The sequence below is a fragment of the Ursus americanus genome, chromosome 23 (genome assembly GCF_024610735.1).
Source record: "Ursus americanus isolate L20-20 chromosome 23, mUrsAme1.1.p, whole genome shotgun sequence".
In the NCBI taxonomy this organism is placed as follows: Eukaryota; Metazoa; Chordata; class Mammalia; order Carnivora; family Ursidae; genus Ursus; species Ursus americanus.
Genome location: NC_142149.1, coordinates 25315331 through 25339169, shown reverse-complemented (window position 1 = coordinate 25339169; position 23839 = coordinate 25315331). Strand labels below are relative to the sequence as shown.

Genomic DNA, 23839 nt, shown 5'->3' with positions numbered 1-23839 from the left:
TAAGTTCCTGATTCTTAGATCCTTCTGAGTAGTTAATGCCTACTTGTGATTCTTGATACCAGGAAACACAGGAGTTGATAATGTTGATAACATTGATAATGTTAAAAAATTTTCATTTTTCAGGGTGCCTGGGTGGCTCAGTCGTTAAGCATCTGCCTTCGGCTCAGGTCATGATCCCAGGGTCCTGGGATCAAGCCCCACATTGGGATCCCTGCTCAGCGGGAAGCCTGCTTCTCCCTCTCCCACTCTGCCTGCTTGTGTTCCCTCTCTCGCTGTATCTCTCTCTGTCAAATAAATAAAATCTTAAAAAAATTTTTTTTCATTTTTCTAATGAAAATAATACTTTTCTTTTCTATTAGAAATTCATTGAATTTGAAGACTCTCAAGAACAGGAAAAAAAGGATTTACAGACCCGAGTGGAATCTTTAGAATCTCAAACAAGACAACTTGAACTCAAAGCAAAAAACTATGCTGACCAGAGTAAGTAAAAATACTTCTCCTCATAAGTACACATTAAAGAGTGGGCTCTAATAGCACAGTGACTCATCTTGACATTTGACTGGGCTTCCACATACATGCTTGGAATTGTCACCACCCCAGACTGAAGAGTGAGACCTGGAAGCTAGGTTCAGTTCTTTTTTGTTCACGTTTTCTTGTGGTTCCGATGTCTGCAGAAATAACTAAATCCAAGATACCTTTAAGACTCTTTTCTTCAGGGATGCCTGGGTGACTCAGTCAGTTAGGCATCTGCCTTTGGCTTGGGTCATGGTCCCGGGGTCCTGGGATCAAGTCCCGAGTTAGGCTCCTTGTTTGACGGGGAGCCTGCTTTTCCCTCCCCCTGCTTGTGCACTCCCCCCCACCCCGTCCCCCTCTCTCTCCCTCTCTCACAGACAAATAAATAAATAAAAAATCTTAAAAAAAAAAAAAAAAAGAAAAAGACTCTTCGTCAGTTTAGCTCTCAGCTTTTGTGGTTAACATTATACTGTATCCATTATGCAGGATTCTGGGGTGTATACATGTGGATCGTTTCTTCTGATTTTGATCCACTACACACAGTTCCTTTGCTTTCTGTATTGCTTTGAAATTTACAAATGTGACAAAAACTCTAGCTCTGAAATACGTATAAAAAAAATTACCAAGAGGCGCCTGGGTGGCTCAGTCGTTGAGCGTCTGCCTTCGGCTCAGGGCATGATCCTGAGTCCTGGAATCGAACCCCATGTTGGGCTCCTCCGCTGGGAGCCTGCTTCTTCCTCTCCCACTCTCCCTGCTTGTGTTCCCTCCCTCACTGGCTGTCTCTCTCTCTGTCAATAAATAAATAAAATCTTTAAAAAAAAAAAATTACTGAATTCCTGGGACACCTGGCTGGCTCAGTTGATAGAGTATGTGACTCGATCTCGGGTTTGTAAGTTCAAGCCCTATGTTGGGCACAGAGTTTACTTAAAAAAAAAAAAATTACTGAATTCTCTTTTTCATTCTTTTCTAGTGGAAAACTGCAGGAGTGTAGGGTAACAGAATATCATTTTTCAGAATTATTTCATTTTTAATAAAATTTCATCTTATTCTTAATTTAAAAATAACTGTTGTTTCAAACTCCAAGGATGATTTCTCTTTTTGGCTAATGAATTGGACCTAATTAAGTCAAAATTAGAAAATAAATGGGGAGAAACTTCATAGCCTGTTTTCGTGTTTGATTTGGGCAGGCAGAGAGCTCTTCAGTTTTCCCCCACAGCACTGTCTGTAAACTTTCAGAATCCTTGGGAGCAGGAGGTGACCAGCAAGCGTCCTGCATCAACCATTAAGGCTACATAGTGACACCTGCTGTTAAAGATAGGAATTCATGGTTGATAACCTTCACTCACTACCGGGCTGAGTGTATGATAACTGACTTCTCCCTCGGGTACTCGGAATGGCCTAATAGAGCTAACGCTCGAATCACTGGGAATCTGGAGTTCAAGCATTATAGAATTCAAGGAAAGTTCACATAGCTATTAAGCAGATGTCATGGAAGGGAGCCAGTGGATGTTTGGTAACAGAAGCCAACTACAGTGAAACAGAATGAGCCACATATCCTGTCTTTGTACTTTTAAGTTTGTAGATACTTAGAGTGCTCTAGCCTTCCTTTGTTCACATTGAATATATCGAATGATTTCTGTGATTCTGCTATAGAAATTTAAGATCTTAGAGAGCTGGATGATGGACTGCACAGTGCAAACACTAACATACACTACTGGAGTCACAGTGCTGTGAGTACCACTCACCTAGAGAAACAGTCTTGTGGCATTTGCTAGCTTTTGGTACATTTCAAGAGTTGAGCATTCTCTATTCAAAGAAGAAAAATAGCTGTTGGAGATAATATTTTAATTCTAACTAGATTGTGTTTTCATATCAGAGATTGTATAGTATTTTAGAACCAGACACTAAAGGCACAGTTCGCAGAACCAACCTCATTGTTTTACTTTGTTGTATTTTCCTTTTGATTCCTGAAGAGTACCAAGTTTTGGATAAGGACATTTTCTTTTAACTTAGAAGGGAACTTCTTGGCTAGAATCCTTTTATACACGAAGTAATCTGTTTCAGTGATAAGGGAGATATTATAGGACAAATTTACCTGAAACCATCTTTCTCACATTCAAAGGAGATACTGTTGGGGCACCTTGGGTGGCTCAGTTGGTTAAGTGTCTGACTTTTTTTTTTTTTTTTTAAGATTTTATTTATTTGAGAGAGAGATTGAGAACACGAGTGGGGGGAGGGGCAGCGGGAGAAGCAGACTCCCTCCTAAGCGGGGAGCCCAATGCGGGGTTCAGTCCCGGGACTCCAGGATCATGACCTGAGCCAAAGGCAGACGCTTAACTGACTAAGCCACCCAGGCACCCAGAAGCGTCCAACTCTTGATTTTGGCTCAGGTCATGATTTCAGGGGTGTGAGATCGAGCCCTGAATTGGGCTCCACACTCAGTGAGGAGTCTGCTTGAGATTCTCTATCTCCTTCTGCCCCTCCCCCTGCTCATGCTGCCTCTCTCTTAAATAAATAAATAAACAAATAAAATCTTCAAAGGAGATACTGCTACTTTTTCCACAAAAGTCACTAAATGGAATGAATTGCTATTTTTATTTTTTCACATACACTTTATCCCTTTTATTACTAAAATTTAAAAAACCTGCTTCCTGTTCCTTTCTGGTAAACGTAAACAAAATAAAGTAGGCTTTTAATTAAGATTTGCTACCCAGACTAGTGAGTCATATATCCAGCTTTTTGGAATTGTTACTCTTTGTGGTATCTGTCCTCTCATTTCTCTCTCAAAAGTACTGATTACTAGTGTTTTCCATCTTAATTTAAAGTAATTTTAAAAAAATAAAATACCATTTAAAAATGATTTCTAATTCTCTAGGCAAGAGATGAGGAAATTCTTCAAGTAGGTATGGTCTTTGAGCTAAATTTAATCTGAAAACTTTATTTTTGTTTTTAATATAATATCCCACCAAGAATTTCTCTCCCTGGGAGTTTGCCATCCTATTTTGAAATAAATCTTGGTGTCTAAATAACAGTTAAAAAACTTAAAACTGTGGTTATTCAAAATTGACCATTCAGACGCACAAAACTCTAACGCTGAGTCGCTTGGTCGAAGAGCTGAGGCCGTAGCAAGTCTTCTTTCATTAATGCTCTGGAACTTACTCCCTTTTCCTTTGATGCCTTAGTCTTTTTCAATCTTCCATCTAATTGCTTTCCACTCTCTTCCTTCTGTTTTTCTTTAACCCTTAACTAGGTATAATATGAAATCTAACTATCTTAAAATTTTCTTCCAAGTCTTTATTTTACCACATTTAAACATGTGAAAAAAATGTGTGCGGGGGAGAAATGTTTGACTATTTTTTCATTTTACCTTCTTAGTTTTCCCTCCCTCAAATCTCTTAATATGAGTCAAAGCTCCCTATTTTTAAAAAAGGTGGAGGTAGGAGGTATCACCAATGCCTTATCCTTTTGGAAAACCAGGACTGGGAATATGTTTTTTAAAAGATGAAAAGAAATGTAAATAGGTTATGTCAGAGTATGTGGATTCTTTTTTATATGATAAGCAACAGAATATCTGGACTATTTAATTTAAATTCTAATAGGTTTTTAAAAAAGAATATATTGTGATTTTTTGTTAAAGTTACTGTAATGTGACATCTATTTTTATTTTCATTGTCTTAAACTTTTAAAATGTTTCGAATGCTTTTTGGTGTTCCTGACATCTGTTTTTAAATAAACACTTCTTTTAGGCCATGAAAATTACCGATAATGATATTTATAACATAGGAGGGATGGGTGCAATTTTTTCTGTTTAGTGCCATTTTTTGAGTGCAGTGTGATAACAGTATCTTGTCCAGTTTCCGTGTTTATATTCATATGTTAGAGTCTTTAATTTTAAAGACTGTCTGTCAATTCTAATTGGTATGTTTTAGGGCACATATCCTCTTTAAAAAGTAGCCACAGTAAAAGTCTAAGTTCTGCTTTGAAGACGACTTCCTATGTTAAAAAGGGAAATTTTGGTTGTAGTTAACTTGCTATTTGAGAAGCAAGAAAACGTCAAGAAGTAGGAACTGAATTAAGGACATAGTTTATAGCTTTTGATAGTTTGGAAACATCACGTTGTGATATGATTTCACAATATTGAGAAGTTGAGTCCATAAAAATTTTGTTAACAGGTTTGTGGTCATGTTTGATTTCGGAGGTTTCTAGTTGCTCTCTTTTCAAAATTTGAACTATGTAGGATTTTTTTTTTTCCAACATGAATAAAGGATTTTTAAAAATGCCGTATTATGTGATCTCTTATCTAGGAGTAACAATAGCTCTTCTTTGTTGTTAATATCTTGTGAGCCTTAAGGCAGAATCAGAAACATACATGGAGTGGAAAAACAAAATTGTGAATTGAGAAAGTCCTGTTGGTTCTTGACAACTATGGAAGGAGTCTGTAATCAACCTTGCTATTCATGATGTGGCAGTAATGGGTCTTTGTCACAAAATACTTTATATTCATTAGTTCTTTTGTATATTGAGTATTTCTATCTTGTAAGCCAAATACTATCTTAAATGAGTCAAATAAATAAAGACATTTTAATACAGTTAAAAATATTATACTACTCTATGCCTAGCATTTAGCTTGGTACAGAAGAATATGTTTGTAGTACAAAAGAATATAGTATGGTCATTGCAGCCAAACAAATCAGTATTGTGGGGGAGAAGGTTGTGTATGACCTTCTAGTCTTTTTCCATATATACTATGTTTTTATATCACTGCAGTTAGAGTGTACATATAATTTTGTATATTTTCTTTAACACTATTTCTCTTTTATAATCTTTTTTTTTTTTTAATGTCTGCCTATACATACCATCTAGAAGCTATGCCAGCTATTATCAGTTCTTATTTTCTCTGGGGTGCATTTTCTCCGGGGTGCGTTTTCTCCTTTATTCTAATGAGAATTATTTAATGGCCAGTTTGTTTTTTTACCTTGGCTACTTGAAACTCAGAACGAATTTAGAAGTGCAAGCTTACGGACTGGTTTGGACCTTACCGGTTGGCATATTTAAATTGTTGTCTTCTTGATCTGTATTTTATACATATATAATGAATTGTTACATTCTGATAAGCTATCATCCCAAATCCTTTATAGAATGAAGGAATGAATTACGTAAGAATAAATATAGGTAAATTAAAAAAAACAAACTTCTGTTGGTTAGTTGGACATTTTTTCCAGTGTAGTGAATCATATTGCAGTGAATATTTTTTCAAACCTATAGATTTCTCTATATTTTGATAATTTTCTTAGAATGTATTTAAGGAAGTAGGGCAAGGAAGATGAATATTTTAGTGGTTCTTGGTTTATAATAGTGTTTGGTCATTTTTAATGTGAACAGAATTAGAGAAGTATGGTTTAGTAGCATATTTCATTTTGTCATAACTTATGAATTTGAATCATTATTTGCAAAATATTAGCACATGGAGCTGATATAGAAACATTTATTATTTGATTCTTAGGAAAACTATTTCCCTCAAGCTCTTTGAATTTATAACAGGTAACTTTTCCCTTGAATTGTGGAGATGATGGCAATGATTTTAAGCTACTTAAGGGCTCTTCTGAATCTGGTCTTCCTTCCTTTGAATGAAAATTCCTTTTTTAAATTAAATGGAAAAATGATTTTGACAGCTGATGACATTGTAGTAGAGATTTATTCTGACCTTTTGCTCTTTCCATCCCCCATATAACATTCATTTGCTTTTTAAATTTGCTATGAAGATCTTAGTCTAATAAAATAACTTGAAGTCTTTACCTTGAAACATGTATTATTATTGGAAGGAAAACACTTCTGATTTCTTGGTCATAAGAATGAGCATATTGCTAGATGGAAAGCACAGGGAGGTAGTATAATCGTTAACATTTTTAAAAATTTTATTTTAAAGAAATAAAGGGATTAGAGCAGACCTCCATTTTGGGGATTATTTATAAGCAAGGTCTGTCTGTTAGTGATGTGATTGATCAATTGAAATGTTCGCAACAAAGAGGAAAAATAAACCATTTTTAAGGTACCAGGTATAGATAGACTCATGCCAAAGTTAATAGTTGGGCCTAAATATTTTCTGACACTGTTTTTCCAGTCAGTTAAAAAAAATACCTTCAGGTCGATAAAATGCTTTATCAGCCCTTTACTGTGCTTTGTGATTGGCAATAAATATTAATATTCTGAAAAATTGAATAATATTGCAGTAGGCCACTTTTTCCATTTTAATGTTTTCTTGTCAATAGACCCTTCTACATTATTTTTAGAGTGATTAAAGTAGAAAACTGATGATCTGTATTTTTGTTGAAAGCATATTTTTAATAAGGCAACTTTAGGAGTTTCATATATCTCCTGACTTAGAAAAAAGGACAGAATGAGGGGCACCTTGCTGACTTAGTTGGTAGAATGTGCAACCCTTCATCTCAAGGTTGTGAGTTCAAGCCCCACATTGAGCATAGAGTTTACTTTAAAAAAAAAATTACAAAATGAAATTCATTATATAGAAAGTTATTTTAAAAAATGGTTACTTTTTTAGTCCATTTAACTTGAATTCTTTGCCATATTAAGAACATCATGTATATTTAATAAACTTTATACAAGGGTTTCTTTTTTTTTTTTTTTTGAGCTTATTTTTAGAGGGAAGGCTGAAAATTAAGCACAAGATAATTTATGCAAACACTAACATTTTATTACTTCTGCTTCATTAGGTACTATATGTGGTCTTCAGATGTGTTTCATGTCTCATTATCTGTATTTGGACTCTCTCATTTCTGTAGTCTAGTGTTGTCTATTGAGAACCTTAAGGTTGTAGTTTATAATTAATTATCTAGAACTAAAGTTTCATAGAAAATTAATTTTATTAGTAAGAGTGAAGGGATATGGTGGTTTAGCTTAGAGAACAGAATAAAAATGAATGATTTGATTACTTCAGCATATAAAGGGATAGGTAAAGAAGATATCAAGTTGTTTTTCTGTAATTTTGGCAGATTAAATTAGAGAAAATGTTATCTGTTGCTTTTGGTTGATTATGGGGAAGTATTTCTTGACCATGAAGGTGATACATAGGACTGTGTACTGGGGAAAGCATGGACTCTCCCCACATAGAGACTTCAGGTAGGAGAGTAGTCAACTTTCTGATGTGGACGGCTTAGGTAACATCTTCAAGACAAGAGACTAGGTCAGATCTCTACCACAGAGATTCTTTGAAGTTATTCTTACTCTGTTTTCAGGATATGATCATCAATTCATGAGAATGCTTTATTTAGCATTTCACATTGTGTTGTTGATTAATAACATCTATCTGTCTGAAAATCTTTTGAACTTTAGAGACATGGTGCATGACTTAGTTGGCAGCGGAGAGGCTTTTATTACTGTTTCGATGTGGTTGTCTGAGATTTGTTTGCTGTTAAGTCAGCATTTGATTCTTGCTTACCTGTTGAGACTTTGGATACTCAATTGTTCAAGGAGAGGCTTCCGAAAGACCAATGCCAATCTTCTGAGGCCAAATAACTATTGGATTATCTGCCTTCCATGAATAGTAAGAACTGATGATTCCTTTTGAGAAGGCAAATAATGAGTTGGACACGGCATTCTAGCAGGTGTGTTTCTCTTTCTTCCCCCCATAGGCCTATCAGCAGTCTGATGGGGCAGAAGACAACAGAGATGGAAGGTGTTCCAAACTTGGCACAGGCCATCAATCTAAGGAGGTAAGCTCTGATTTTGAGCAGGCCGAGCAGGTGGCTCTTCCTGCCTTAATCATGTCGTCTTGCTCTTTGGAAAGATGGACAGAAAGAGCATTTAATATGAGGCTGAACAATCTCTATTAGCTATTAAAAGGGGGAAATTTTGGATTAGTCTTTTGATTCTTCTTTTCTCTTGCCCTCTCCCCCCCTTTTCTTTTTAGATGCCCTCATCTGTTTGATTTTTTTTTTCTTCAGAATATTAGCAGTTTTTTTTTTTTAAGAATGGCAGATTCATTTATTTGTTGTTTTGGTATAGGGAAGGATGAGCAGAATCTTGTTTATTTCCAGTTAATCTCAGGTTGTGGCAAGTTTGATGAATAAAATGATAAAGTTTTAGGATTTTTCCTCAGATCATTTTTACATTTGGTTTCACATCGGAACTCTTAAACAAGAAATGATCTTTTAATACACTCTACATATAGTGCAACAATAATAGGCATAGGTTAACTTTTTGGTACTTGAGGCTTTTGCGGATGTCTGCTGTCCTTGTCCAGTTGGACCTTTCTTTCCTGCTTTTCCCTGTCCCTTCAACTTCCCTTTTCTTTTCCCTTTACCGATTACTTAGTGGCATACATGACTTGGAAGAGATGGCTCTTCCCAGCATTTAAAAGTACTTCTCTGTTAAACACTATTTTATCTCATGTGACTTAGGCCTTGAGAAAGCGGGAGTCCACATCTGTGTTGTGCTGAGTATTGTAAGTATTTTCAGAAAAGTGAGAGGTTCTGAATTTGTTACATGATTTTGGTGGTTAACTTACACACCTAAAAAGATAATACTAATATTTTGAATCACAGTAGAGGTAAAGGAAACATGAAATACAATTATAGATAGTTTCTATCAAGGTACTTGCTGGAGGTTTTATATTGAAGAAAATCATTGCCAGAAAAACATTCAGAAAATCGTCCAGAATAACAAATTCATAAACTGTTTAAAATCACCATGGGGTAACATGCCTTCGATGATTTAGAATGCCTTTTAAGAGGATTCAATGCGCGTTTATAAGCTAATATATGAGTTAAAGTAACTCTAGTTGCGGTAGCAACCGTGCCACAAAATACATATATAATGACTCAAATGTGATATGTTATTTCTTGCTCATGTAAAAATTAAAATGGATGTTTCCAGTAGGTGGGTAGCTCCTTTGGAGATGCAGGCTTTTTACAACTTCTGGCTCCAGGTTCATCATACTCACCTACGCTAAGGTAGAGGGGAGGAGAAAGGGAGTGGACAGTTGTGTGTGGAAGGTTTTTATTGGGCCAGGCCTTAGGAGTGGTACACACAGCTTTTGTCTCTACTTCAGTGGCCATAACTCAATCAGAAACGAACTATAGAGGCTGCGGTATGCCATCTAGCAATGTGTCTAAGAAAAAGGAAATTGCTTGGTTAATATCTGGCTAGTCTTTGCTTTAGCTTAAGAGCTTTAGTAGATGTTACATGATTTTGCTCAAGTGTTGAGGCAAGGGAGTGAATGTACCTAAAGCTTAGCGATCGTCTGCCTGTTGTTCCGACTTGTGAACTATCTGAGGAAGAAAAAACGGCAAATTCGAATGAAAAGATAGCATTTCTAATTTGTGCTCTTATATAATCTCATTTTTAAATAACTTCAAGGTTACTCTGGCTATTATCACTTTAAAACTCTTCACTGCATATTCATTTATTCAACAAACATTTACTAAGTATTGAGATTTTCTTTTGTTCTCTTACCATTTGATGTCTCTTCCTTTAAAAGATAGGTTACTATTAAATTAAGGTGTAATTTTCTGATGCTTATATTAGGGATAGGTTTTGAATGACATCTTTTAAAAATATATATAACTTACATTGCATCTGGCTGGCTCAGCTGGTAGAGCTTGTGACTCCTAATCTTAGGGTCGTGAGTTCAAGAGCCTACTTAAAATAAAAAAATAAATATAATTCATATACTGTAAAATCCACCATTTTAGAGTATACAGATCAGTGGTTTTTTAGTATATTCACAAGGTTGTACAACCATCACAACAGTCTTAATTCCAGATCACTCTCACCACTCCAAATAGAAACCCATACCTGTTAACGGTCACTCCCCATTCCCTGCCTCCCCCTAGTCCCTGGCAATCACTAATCTATTTTCTGTTTCTCCGGATTTGTCTATCCTGGACATTTCATATAAATGGAATCATACAATATGTGATCTTCTGTGACTGGCTTCTTTCACTTAGCATAAGTTCTTTCCTGTTGTAGTATGTATCAGCAGTACTTCATTCCTTTGTAGGGCTGAGTAATATTCCATTGTATGGACATTGTATGGCATTTTGTGTACCCCTCCGTCCCTCCGCCTTTTATTGCCTATATATTGCTGGTCTGAGAACCAGAGAAAAAAACCGAACTTTAACTTATTTATAACTATTTGAAAGCCCATGTAGTTTTGCAGAGTTGAGTATAATGAACAACCCCTTTGGGATGATATCCCTTGGATATCATGGGTGTCCTGGCTTTTTTAATTCCCAGTTCATAAGTGGTAAAGTAGTAACTTAGTGTTTGAACCATCTTTGTAATGCTGTGGTTGTCTACTAGTAATAGGTAATATATTTTAGTGTTCTTATTTTGATTTATATAGTTAGTTATCAATGATACATCTGGATATGACAATACAAAATAACAAGTTTTCTGTTTAATTTTGATGGGATGCAGTAATAAATCATTTAAGGGCTTCAAGTAAATAGACTGAGGTCAGTAGGCTCTAATTTATTCTTACACTGGGGTGTAGAGGAAGATGAAAATGGAGAATACTTAGGCTAGAGGAACTGATTATCATTTCCACAGGTTTAAATCTAATTTATGTAGACATTTTAACCATGAGCTAATTTGTCTGCATTTACTTTAAAATTAAAGGTGGAGGGGCGCCTGGGTAGCGCAGTCATTAAGCGTCTGCCTTCAGCTCAGGGCGTGATCCCGGCATTCTGGGATCGAGCCCCACATCAGGCTCCTCTGCTGGGAGCCTGCTACTCCCTCTCCCACTCCCCCTGCTTGTGTTCCCTCTCTCGCTGGCTGTCTCTCTGTCAAATAAATAAATAAAATCTTTAAAAAAAATAAAATAAAAATAAAAAAAAAATAAAATTCAAGGTGGATAGGAGTGCCTGGCTGCCTCATTCGGAAGAGCATGCAGCTCTTGATCTCAGGGTCCTGAGTTCGAGCCTCATGTTGTGTGTAGAGATAACTTAAATATTTTAAAAAACAAAACAAAATTCGAGGTGAATAGAATGTTTTAGTATCTATGACTGATAAATTATGAGAGAACACCCAGTGTTGATTATTGAAAATAGTCCCTAAGATCATATGAACAAAGCAATAGAAAATATTTTAAGAAGGTGATTAGTATAAAGGTGTTAAAACTTCCTTTTTAGAAGGAAGTCAATTTCTAATTTATTGGTTAGGTTTTGCTAACAAGATACATGTGTTTATATGCTGTAAATCTTATCTTGCCCCTGGAAACTTAGCAATGGGCATGAGGAGTTGAATCCATTATAAATTTTGGAGAAAATTTTTTTGCCACCCGGATTTTATGTGTAAATGCATTGTATTATTCTAGAAAGACTTCTGGACTTGATCATAGAGCGCTTTAGTAAAGGTAGAAAATATTTCTTGTCCCAAATTTTATTTTGTACACTCATGAGATACATTCTCAGGTTAGTGAATTTTATCATACTATAAAGTAATTTTAAGAATTCTCTTCTTTAGTGGTGTAAAATAATGAAAATGAATGTGGGAAAAAACTGTTATGTCTCACTTTTATAAAATAGCATATTGTCCTGGCAAGTACCTTACACAAAGTTATATTACTGATTGTTTATTAGTTTTCAGATTTTCAGTTTTCTTTTCTGTATGGTATTTCTTTCTGAATTGCCAGCCTTTATAATTTGATTTAAAACATGTGGCACTAAAGGGAATATTTGGGGCACCTTGGCTGTCTCAGATGGAAGTGCATGTGACTCTTGATTGTGGGATTGTTAGTTTGAGCCCCACATTGGGTGTAAAGATTACTTAAATAAATACTTAAAAAAAAAAAAAAAACCGAAAGGGAATATTTGTATTGGAGGCATATAGAATGGGAAATGGTCTAACTAGAGATTTTGGTCTTAAATAGGTGGAAGAAGAGTGGATTTCAGTTTTGTCTTTTTGTGAATGATACCACCTCAGACCATTTTCCAGTATTGTTAGGGCTGTTGGTGTATTTGTGAAAACTTAAAGACTGTCATTTATTTTTAAGGGGTTGAAGGTTTTATTGGGGTCTTAGAAAGCATGGTTATAGATCAGAAATAAAATCAGAATACAATAATGATGCACCAGACTAATAAAAAATAGAGGGTGCAATAAATTGCAGTCTATCAGTGCTGTCAATTTATATTTTGAGATGAATGTGTTCTGCTTGTAGTCTGGATCTTTTGCTGAAAAAATAAAACTGGTAGTGTTAAATAGTGTAACAGGTAAAATACATATTTATATAAAAAGCAAAGACAGGGTTAAGCATACTTGTCATTTATTTTGCATTGAACATAGTGGAAAGGGGCTCCCAAGTGGCTCAGTTGGTTAAGCAGCTACCTTCGGCTAAGGTCATGATCCCAGGATCCTGAGATCCAGCAGGTGTTGGGCTCCCTGCTCAGCGGGGAGTCTGCTTCTCCCTCCTCCTTCTCCCTGCCCCTCCACTCATGCTCTCACTTTCTCAATTAAAAAAAAAAAAGAAAACAGTGGAAAGGTGGAAATCATCTGTCAGAATACAAGTCTGTAATATGCAGCAATACTCACTGGAAATATCGTACAGTACCACTTTTTGTGGATTAAGAAAATTAACTTTTGTGTTTAGAAGAGATGGTAAACATTTAGGCTTATAATTTTAAGATCGTTGCTCCTAGGAAAATAATAGATAGGAATAAACTGTGGCACATCTCTACAATGTAATATTATTTGGTGCTAAAAATAAATGAGCTATCAAGCCATGAAAAGACACAGAGGAACCCCAAATGCATATTACAAAGCGAAAGAAGCCAAAGTGTAAAGGCTACATACCACGTGATTCCAGCTCTATGGGGATTCTGGAAAAGGCAAAACTATGGAGACAGTAAAAAGATCAGTGGTTGCCAAGGTTAAGGGAGAGGAATGAATAAGTGGAGCACAGGATTTTTAAGGCAGTAAAACTATTCCGTATGAAAACTATAATGGTGGATACGTGTCATTATATATTTGTCCAAATCTGTAGAATATTCAGCACCAGGAGTGAATCCTAATGTACACTGTAGGCTTTGGGTGATACTGATGTCAGTGTAGGTTCTTTGATTGTAACAAATGTACCACTCTTCTGCAGGATGTAGCTATTGGAGGAGGTTGTAGGTGTGTGTGGGGAAGGGTATATGAGCGCAATGTACTTTCTGTTCAGTTTTGCTGTGAACCTAAAACTGCAATAAAAAAATAAAGTTGATTAATAAAAATAAACAGGGTAAAGGGCAAGTCATATGTAACCATATGTAGTTTGTATGTGCTAAATGACCTTTTTGTGGGATGTATGCTAAGAAAAATAGAAATATAGATCATTTCTCTGAGATTAGTAAATATATCTTGAAAGAGATAGTTAGAAAATGGGTTTTCAAATGTCATTTTTTTTTTAAGATTTTATTTGACAGAAAGACAACCAGCGAGAGAGGGAACACAAGCAGGGGGAGTGGGAGAGGAAGAAACAGGCTCCCAGCGGAGGAGCCCGATGTGGGGCTCGATCCCAGGACTCAGGATCATGCCCTGAGCTGAAGGCAGACGCTTAATGACTGAGCCACCCAGGCGCCCCTTCAAATGTCATTTTTGAGGAAAAAAAATATGTCAAATGGAAATAAATTAAGCAGAAACTCTAATGGGTTTAGAAAGCTGTGGGTGGAGGCTTAAGGAATTATAGATAAGAATAATCCAGAATGCTTAAGGGGAGCAAAGTAATTAATAGAACTTTTAAGGAATTTTTATAGATGAAGCTAAGCCAGTTTGAACAAAGGTTATGTTCATTTAGGTAAGTAGAGGAAATCTTTGGTAATTGTGGTATATTAGGGTCTTATATCTCCTTTCCCACAGTCTTGCTAAGTAGTACCTAGCAGCAAAGCCATACAAACCAACATTGATAAGCAAATTGCCATAAAATCAATGAGGTCCTGTTTCCATAAGCTACAAGCCCAACTCTGTCCAAGTCACTTGATAAACATCTTGTACAAAAGCTTTAAGCTTTTTTCCAAGATGATAAATAATAATCCTTAGTTTCCTGTATTACTCTGCCAGGGTTGCCATGACAAAATACCATAGAAATTTATTTTCTCACTGTTCTGAAGGCTGGAAGTCCAAGATCAAGGTGCTGGCAGATTTGGTTTCTTCAAAGGTGTCTCTCCTTGGCTTGCAGATAGCTGCCTTCTCTGTGTCTTTATATGGTCTTCTCTCTGTGCATATGTGGGAAGAAAGAGCTCTTATAAGGACACCAGTCCTATTGGATTAGGACTTCACCTTTATGACCTATGTTCAGTATCCTTCCATTCAGTTTTGGGCACCATCCTATGTCAGTCAGCACATATACACTGCATTCCTTTAACAATACCTTTGTTGTGTTTGAAAAACACATGTGTGCCAGGTGCTATTCTTAATATAAGCTCTAATACACTATCATTATGTGTATTTCCTAGCAATGAACTTGTTTTGTCATAGGGTTGGTAAATATGCAACTTTATTAAATCTTGCCCAACAGTTTTCCAAGTGGGTGTACCAGTTTTTACTCCCACCAGTAGCATATGAGAGGGCACGTTGCTCCATATTCTTCCACAACTTGGTATATTGTGTTTCTCATTATAGTTATTCTGATGGGTATGCAACGATTGTTGCATTTTGGTTTTAATATGTATTTCCCTACTGATTAATAAAGTTGGGTATGTATTTTTCTTGGCAATTTGATACCTATGAGTCATATCTGTGACTAGGTTCTTTCCATAAAAATGGAGGGTTTTTTGTTTGAAGCAAAAAGGAGTACCATCTATACATTTTTTCTCCCAAGCGAAGTTTTAAAGTAACTCATATATGAACAGATTAAAAGGAGTATTTCTTGAGAGACAGCATAGCATAGTAATTAAAAATAGATTCTGGGTGGGATGCCTGGGTGGCTCAGTCACTTAAACGCCTGCCTTCAGGTCATTGTCCCAGGGTCCTGGGATTGAGCCCCACATCTGTCTCCTTGCTCAGTGGGGAACCTGCTTCTCCCTCTGTCTGTCGCCCCCCCCCCCCCCGCGCTTGTACTCTTCTCTTTCTCTCTCTGACAAATAAATAAATAAAATCTTAAAAAACAAGAACAGGTTCTGGGCCTAGACTCTTCCATTAGGAATTCTAGTTTTGCCATTTACTAACTGTGGCTTTGGGCAAGTTACTTAACTTCTATTTGCTTCAGTTTCCTCATCTTGAAAATGAATGAAGTAATAATACTTTCATCATAAGGTTAGTATCAGGCTCAAATAAGTTTATGTAAAGCACATAGGACAGTGCATGGTATATAATAAGCATTATAAAGTTTTAGCTGCTATCAGTTGTGGTGGTGATATAAATTTATTTTATGAATTGATGTCAAGGTAGCTGGCAAGAATAATGAGACTGTTGAGCAAAAATCTGAAATTGAGGTTTATGAATGATAGTTGCAATTTTACTTTAGACTCAACCTCCATTTTTTTGTTTTGGTTGCACAATACCAAGAAAACCTTGATACACACAGATGAACAACTACAAATAGATAAGGTTCAACCGGTAGTCTCAGGGTTAAGTTTTTGGATCAGTTTAATTGACGAGAAGTAGTATAAAACATTTGTTTTGAAATTGTAACTAAATATCTATAATTTGCTTGGGTTTCCTGTGTTTAAGTAAAAATCACAGAAGCAGCCCTAAAAATTATTACACTTTCAATACCTCTCGCATTATCACAATACATCTGCATTACAAGTTTGCATATTATTGCTTTCAGCCACAGAGCTACAGTTTTTCTAATTAATGACGTATTTTCAAGATATTCAAACAAAGGTAGCAAGTAAAGCTACACAAACCAAAGATGAGTTTACTGGTCAGCGCACGTTCTGCGTTGTTGGGTGTTTGGTGTGTTAACATTAGGTATAGGGAAACATTTGTGTGTGTACTGTTAGTGGTTCATAGTTAACTTACATGGCCATCTATTCATAGTAGTTACTTACAGCCATTGGCCGGGAACACAGGCTGTGGCTTACAAGCAATCTTGCATGCTTGCAGCTAGCAGACCCTTAGACCAGCAGAACATTTCCAGCTAATTTAAGGTTTTTAAACAAACTTAAATGAGTATCTTGACAAGCTCCTGTGGCACCAGCTTTATTTCTTCCCACCAGATTGTTTCTCACTGCTCCTTACCTTAGGCAGCAGGAGCTCCTCCAGACTGGCCAGTCTCCCCTCTTCCTTACCACCATCATATTTCGTGTTCCCTTCTCAGTAACACAGTGTGTGCCCGTATGCTCTTCACCATCTATCTTGAGTACTGTAATTTAATTTCTTTGTGGTCCTGGTTGGACTCCACCTTTTCCCAGAATCATTCCTCTCTGATAGTGTTATTTCCTATGAAATCCTGTCCTAACATTCTGTTATCTCGGGATCTAAAACCTAAAAAAACGTATTACATAGTTGTACTCTGAGCACTACCCCCAAATCAGCGTCACTCACAAACTCCACCAGCAGAGGGAGCTAAATAAAAGGAGTCCCTGAAATTAAGCCCTGAAGCCGAAAAAGTACTTAGGAACAATGATGTTTTCATATACTGCCCAGTAGTGAAAAAGTGCTTGAATATCAATGTTAGAAATCAGTGATTTGGGCCCAAACCCCAGCTTAAAACTTCTATGAGGGGATTTGAAAGATGTTTTTGAGTACCACCTTAAAAACCTTTTTAAGGGGGATGACCTGATAAACATATGCATATTAGAAGGAATTTAGGGGATTTTTAAAATCCAATTTATCCCCCCTCTCTGAAAGTTTTATTATTAAGGAAGGTGAAGTGGGGTCTCTATTTTGAGAAGTACTGAGTCCTAAAGTTGCTAAGAATTTTGGATAACCTATTCCAGGTTTTAAGGATGAAATTTTTAAAAGTAGATTTCTTATATTTTGTTCTGATTAAATGTATGTATCTTATTTCAGTTAGCAGACTTGAAGAAAGAGAAGCAGAATTGAAGAAGGAATATAACGCATTACATCAGAGACACACTGAGGTGGGTTTCTGGTTTGTTCTTACCATGTTAATATTGCACTAAAGGAATTAACCTGAGAAGTTATATTTATATCTTAATTTTTCTTTGAAAGTCAGCTAATATAATTCTTGGGGATTATTATGTCCAGAAAACATTAAATTTCATGTAGCATTTACCTTGTTGCCAAATGTTGACTTCTACTGTTATTTTTTTATCTGGAATTAACTATTCATGGATGAGAACTAGTGTGCCACAGAATAATGTAATTACTAAGGCAGTTCCAATTGTTGTGTCTTTGGCCAGTTAAGTACAAACTAATGTGTATGTAATAAAAAGTATATATGATGCTAATATGACAGAATTTATTTAATTTATTTTGTTACCAGTTGGGAAATGATAGATTGGTAAATTGTTGGTAAAGAGTTTCTGTATTTGTAATCCACTATAAAGGGCTTATTTGCATTAAGCTCATAACAAGTAATAAAAACACAGATTGTGTATTATGTCAGAATGACTCTAAAACAGGTTTTCTTCATGAAATTTCAGTATTTTTAAATTAATAACTCTAATACATAATCTCTTCAAAGCAAATTAGAAAATTTGAGCATGTTTTGAACCTTTTTATGATTGTCTGTGAGCCTTTCATATGCTGTCTTTGTTGCAGTCTTCTGAATGTGAAAATTGTTTTTGTGTTTCATGGTCAGTCTGGGGGTCACAAACCTCAATAAATAGAATTTTCATAGACTCAAGCACTGTTTGTTACATGAAAAAATTTTTTCTTTTTTTCCCCCTTTCTCACCCAAATCTCCCAGGTTACAGATGGTTCTCGTCTTCGGCTTCCATTTTTCTTTCATTAGTTTCTGATCTCTCATCCTGCCTGTGGTAGAAACCTATGTTGTTGCTTTTAAGGATTTGCTTTGGAATAATATGATTAATACTTTCTTGAGGAGGGGTTGGAATTTCTGACATAGGAGGATTGATTATTACTATCTTAGCTTTCGTAGCCACCTGTGAAGAATTGATACTCAGTGCTGGAGGGAAAAGATTGGCTACAGAGGTTTGGAACCGTTTAGCCCTGGGAAGATGGGAGTAGCTTCAACAGCAGCCTTGTCAGTATGAGAAAAATACTGTCATTTTAATCAGATGGCAATTGGTAGATATTAAGACTGTTCAGAAATGATTGATGGGGCACCTGGGTGGCTCAGTCGGTTAAGCGACCAACTCTTGATATTAACTCAGGTCTTGATCTTAGGGTCGTTAAAAAAACAAACAATTGATTGTTAAAAGCCTGTTGTTGGTTCTTTTTACACCATATCCATGCCTGGACAACTGGTAGTGCTTAGCAATGCTATAAATATAAATCTGGTTGGAGGAATGTGTTTATGTGCTGTAAGTAATTGATAGTGATGAATAATGAATAATCATTTTGTTTTTTCATTGATCTTAACCTTCATAAAAATTGAGGATTGTTAAATTGAAGTATGTATAAAATGACAATAAATTGCATTTTAAAAAAACTGTAAAGTGAAATTTCATATTTTTTCATATTTATTTAATAAAAGTGAAGACATGTTCCTACAGAAAAAACAGCCTGACATCTTAATTTCAAATGAAAAGGTATAATAATATTTCTATATCTATTCCTTTAGAGAATGACACTAGGAAGAAAAAGAGATCTTGGGAAAATCTTAAATACCAAATCAGAGTTGGGCTTGTCCAGTAACTAAGGCAGATTTCACTTGTAGCACGACAGCTTTTTCCGTAGGATTCCCCCTCAGTCACAAGGAGCTTCTTTCCTCTGCCCTGATAGGTTCCTTCTATTTTGCTCTGCCTCAAGGAAGGTTTATGTAACACACATATAGCTGCTTTGAAATATAGGTCTGTATGCTCTAGACCACATTTTCATGTGCTTCTACATCTGTTCTAGAAATGCCATTCAATTAGCAATTATAAATAGCTATCCATGGCTAAAGAGCTAGATGTCCTAAAGGTAAATTCTGGAAACCTTCAGGGAAAGGAAGTTTGAAGGATTTAACCTTATCTTTTCACCATTACTTGCGACAGAGATAACCTTTTTTACATGCACACAAAAAAGTTGTTTAAATGGCACTTTTATCAAACACATTGATGCTTAAGAGACATCTGCTGTGGCTCTTTTTGTAATGTGAATAACTGTTCTCTCTAATCAAATCCAAAATTTTGTACCAATACTGAATTTGCTTAAAAGAAGATAGGCCTTAAATAAGGCAGTAGAGGAAATACAAACATTAAGCAGTTGTGAGGCACTTGGGCCACATGTGTACATACTCTTAATCACCAAAACCTTGAACCTTCGTCTTACATCAGGGAGTGTTTAAATGCATTCTTATTTCACCCTCTGACCAAACTCCATCATCCATCCGCATTTTAGAGATTGAAGTTTAGAAAGGGAATATGAAGTGATTTGTTCCAAATTCCAAGCTAGTATGTGACTGGATTTGAACCTAGGTCTGTCATATTCTGTTGCCTGAATTTTCAATAACACTTTTAGGTTATAGAACATAATGAGTTAAAAGCACTCGAGATTTTTCTGTGCCTCTTTGCTTTCTGGCATTGCAACAGGCTTAAGAATAGCGGCCTTGCAGGTTTAGATACATGATTCTTGGGCTGTGCATGGAGAGATTCATGGCCAACATGATTAAAGGAGCACTTTTCTCCAAAACCTCACTTATTGCCTTATTTCCCAGCTTTAACCAAGCTGACAGTTAACCTCTGCTGTGATTTCTCTATGCGGAGGGGAGTAGGGATTTTCCAGACAGTGTGCTTGGGATCCTTCTGGATCTGCCAACTGTTTGTTGCTGAATCAACTCCTGAATATGTGTGAATTAGTGTACATACCTGAGAAAATGGAGAGTTGTAGTGATGAGATCAGGAGGGATGGGGCTGGTGGACCCAACAGTAGATTATCTAAAGCATGCCCTCTTTTACTGTCTCACCTTTCTTTCTTTCGTCTGGCACCAATGATCCTGCCCTCCCATTCACTTTTTTTTTCTTTTTAAAGCAGTTCTATATTGTGAAGCCCCGTAATTAAAATTGACATTTTTTAAATTAAAAATTTTATGTACAATTTATTTTTTCTACCTTTTTTATGCATTACAGAATATAGTGCATGTTTTATTTCAGATGTCAGGAAATGCTTTAGGGTGTGGGGTTTTCTTGTGGGTGTGAGGAAGAAAGAACAATGAGCTTGTTGCCTGCCTAGAGAATTGACTAAAAGGGCAAATACAACACTGGTCCTAGAATGCTTAACTATTTGATGATTGAGTCAGAGGGACTTGAGTTCTGGCCCTAAAGCCAACTAGCTAATGGCAGTTAGAACACAGTTGATCATTAACTGGTCAAATTGGGCAAGTTATTTTAATCTTAAGGTAGAGTTTATAAAATTCTAATATTGTGAGGATTAAATGAAACTGGCTATAAATGCACTGGCTGACTTATGCTCAATAAATGGTAGCTGTCGGGTTTTTTTTATTCTCTACTATAAAGTGCTAGTATAATTGGGTTGGAACCAATTTCCTTATATAGACCATTTTGGAATTTATATCTGGGATATATCATTTGAAGAAGGAATCAGTCTTTTGAAGGTTTAGAATTCAACATTTTATAAATTTAAAAAGATATTTTAAAAAACTAATCACTGAAGGGGGCGCCTGGGTGGCGCAGTCGTTAAGCGTCTGCCTTCGGCTCAGGGCGTGATTCCGGAGTTATGGGATCGAGCCCCACATCAGGCTTCTCCGCTATGAGCCTGCTTCTTCCTCTCCCACTCCCCCTGCTTGTGTTCCCTCTCTCTCTGGCTGTCTCAATCTCTGTCAAATAAATAAATAAAATCTTTAAAAAAAAAAAAAAACTAATCACTGAAGACAATCAATCCATAGAATGGACTGCTTAGGGGGATAGAACTAATTCTATCTTTGCATTTATAACTTTTATTTTTCTATATTAAATAAATAGAATATTATAAAGGCAGTCTAGGGGAGGTTTCTATTTTCTTCATCTGATTGCTAAAGGAAACTTAGATTCTTTCATCTGAGCTAATCAGTTGCATATGATTACAATCCAGTATATAAGAATTCAACTTAAGTTTTCTAAAATCTGGGGCGCCTGGGTAGCTCAGTTGTTAAGCACCTGCCTTCAGCTCAGAGCATGATCCCAGCGTTCTGGGATCGAGCCCCACATCAGGCTCCTCTGCTGGGAGCCTGTTTCCTCCTCTCCCACTCCCCCTGCTTGTGTTCCCTCTTTCGCTGGCTGTCTCTCTCTGTCAAATAAATAAATAAAACCAAAAAAAAAAAAAAGTTTTCTAAAATCTTTTGAAAATTTAAGTTGATACCTATTTGGCCCAACCATCACTTTCTTATTTTAGTTTCTTTTTTTTTTTTTTCTTCTTGAAGTTCTTCTTGACTCAAGAAGAAAACAGTTCATTATTTCTGACTTGCTGACACAAAGACAAAAACTTTATTTCTGCAAATATGTTCTTTAAATGGGGGTAAAGAGAAAATCTGTAAATTTAAAACAGAGGATATGTAAATTTAAAACTTTAAAAAATGCCTTCACGTACCATATCCTTGTAATTCTACATTAATTTTTCTTAGCCTAATGTAATTCTTATTTAGATAGTCCTAATTGGGAAACAGCCTGATTAATTCTCTTACAATGATTGATTTGATGGAATTACTTGTCTTTTTTTTTTTTTTTTTAAGATTTTATTTATTTATTTGACAGAGAGAGAGCACAAGCAGGGGAAGAGGCAGGCAGAGGCAGAGGGAGAGGGAGAAGCAATCCCCCCCCCCCCCCCCCCCCCCCCCGAGCCAGGAGCCAGACACAGGGCCGATCCCAGGACCCTGGGATCATGACCTGAGCCTGAAGGCAGACGCTTAACCGACTGAGCCACCCAGGCGCCCCTAGAATTACTTGTCTTAATTCATGCATCCATTCAGCTTGTTGTTTACTTGAAGTAAAGAACACTTTCAAACAGATTTATGTATTTAATTTTCTGCATACATGCCAAGTAAAATTTTCCTAACAAAAGTGTGCTTTTTTGAAAATTTCAGAAATTTGTTCAAAATCTTATTTCTTTCAATAGAAAGAATAATATGCTACAGTGCATATTTCAAGGTATATTGAGATTGAAATCCATGTTCATACAGCTAAAGGTTAGAAACTTCCATAGCTGTTCCATGCCTTTTTAAGCATTCAAGGAACATTCAAATTTTAAGAATTCAAAGGGTAGTCCCAAGAAAGTCATCAGCCTTTTCTTGTCTACTTTTCAAATTTACATTCTTTTAGATTGCTAACATACCTTTTCTTATTCTTTAATATTTATTTTTTCTTATGTTAGTATCTAGCAAAGGGCTTTTGAATTTATGATTGAAATTTGTTGGATTTTACATGTTGTAATGCCAGATTTAGGTTCCTTAAAAGTGGAACTGTAAATTACCAAAAACTAAGTAGGATTATAGAATTTCTTGGCAGTTTATATACTTGATGTTCTTGAAGTTTTTACTTCCATATTCATCTTGTCTATCTTATGACTCCTTATATCCACGATTTAAAATTAGAGCTCTGATGGGGCACTTGGCTGGCTTAGTCAGTAGAGCATGGGACTCTTGATCTCGGGTTGTGAGTTTGAGCTCCACATACTTAAAATCTTTAAAAAGTAAATAAATAAAAATAAATAAAATCAAAGTGCTCTGATGTTTCATTTTATTTGCTATTAGATGATTACACTAAGTAATGATACCAATAAATTAACAATCAAATGAAAGAACATATTTTAGCATTCTTTTTTTTTTTTTTTTAAAGATTTTACTTATTTGTGAGAGAGAGAAGTGCACGTGTGTGTGGTGGGGGGCGAGGAGGGGACAGAGGGAGAAGCAGATTTCCTGCTGAGCTGGGAGCCTGACATGGGGCTCAATTCCAAGACTCTGAGATCATGACCCAGATCACGACCTTAGCCAAAGGCAGACGCTAACCGACTGAGCCACCCAGGCGCCCCAGCTTTTAGCGTTCTTTTAACGAAATCTTTGGGCACAAGAAATAAACATCTCAGTATTTAATTAAATTAAATTACTTAATTAAATTGAAGGTGATGTTCACTCTGAATCCTTTGTCAAATGGAAAAGATGACCACATCAGGGTATGGTTTCTTCTGAAGTTTCATGTTATTTTCTTTTTTGTTTCCCATTTTAGTGAACGGATTTCTCAAATGCCCTTTATTATTTTTATCAGTGGTCTTTTATCACCTCCTCCCCAATGCCTAGATCCTAACTTGTATTATTTATGTCAAG

At 36.0% G+C, this 23839-nt stretch overlaps 1 protein-coding gene across 5 annotated transcripts in view; it reads left to right on the top strand.

Moving 5' to 3' along the window:
• The window catches only part of SPAG9 (sperm associated antigen 9), a 135222-nt gene that overhangs the window by 34363 nt on the left and 77020 nt on the right, over window positions 1–23839 (top strand). For all 5 annotated transcript variants that reach the window (XM_045773094.2, XM_045773092.2, XM_087854507.1 and 2 more), the window contains exons 2-3: window positions 360–480; window positions 17467–17537. In XM_045773094.2, coding sequence (XP_045629050.1) covers window positions 360–480; window positions 17467–17537 — 192 coding nt within the window. The remainder of the gene's footprint in view (window positions 1–359; window positions 481–17466; window positions 17538–23839) is intronic.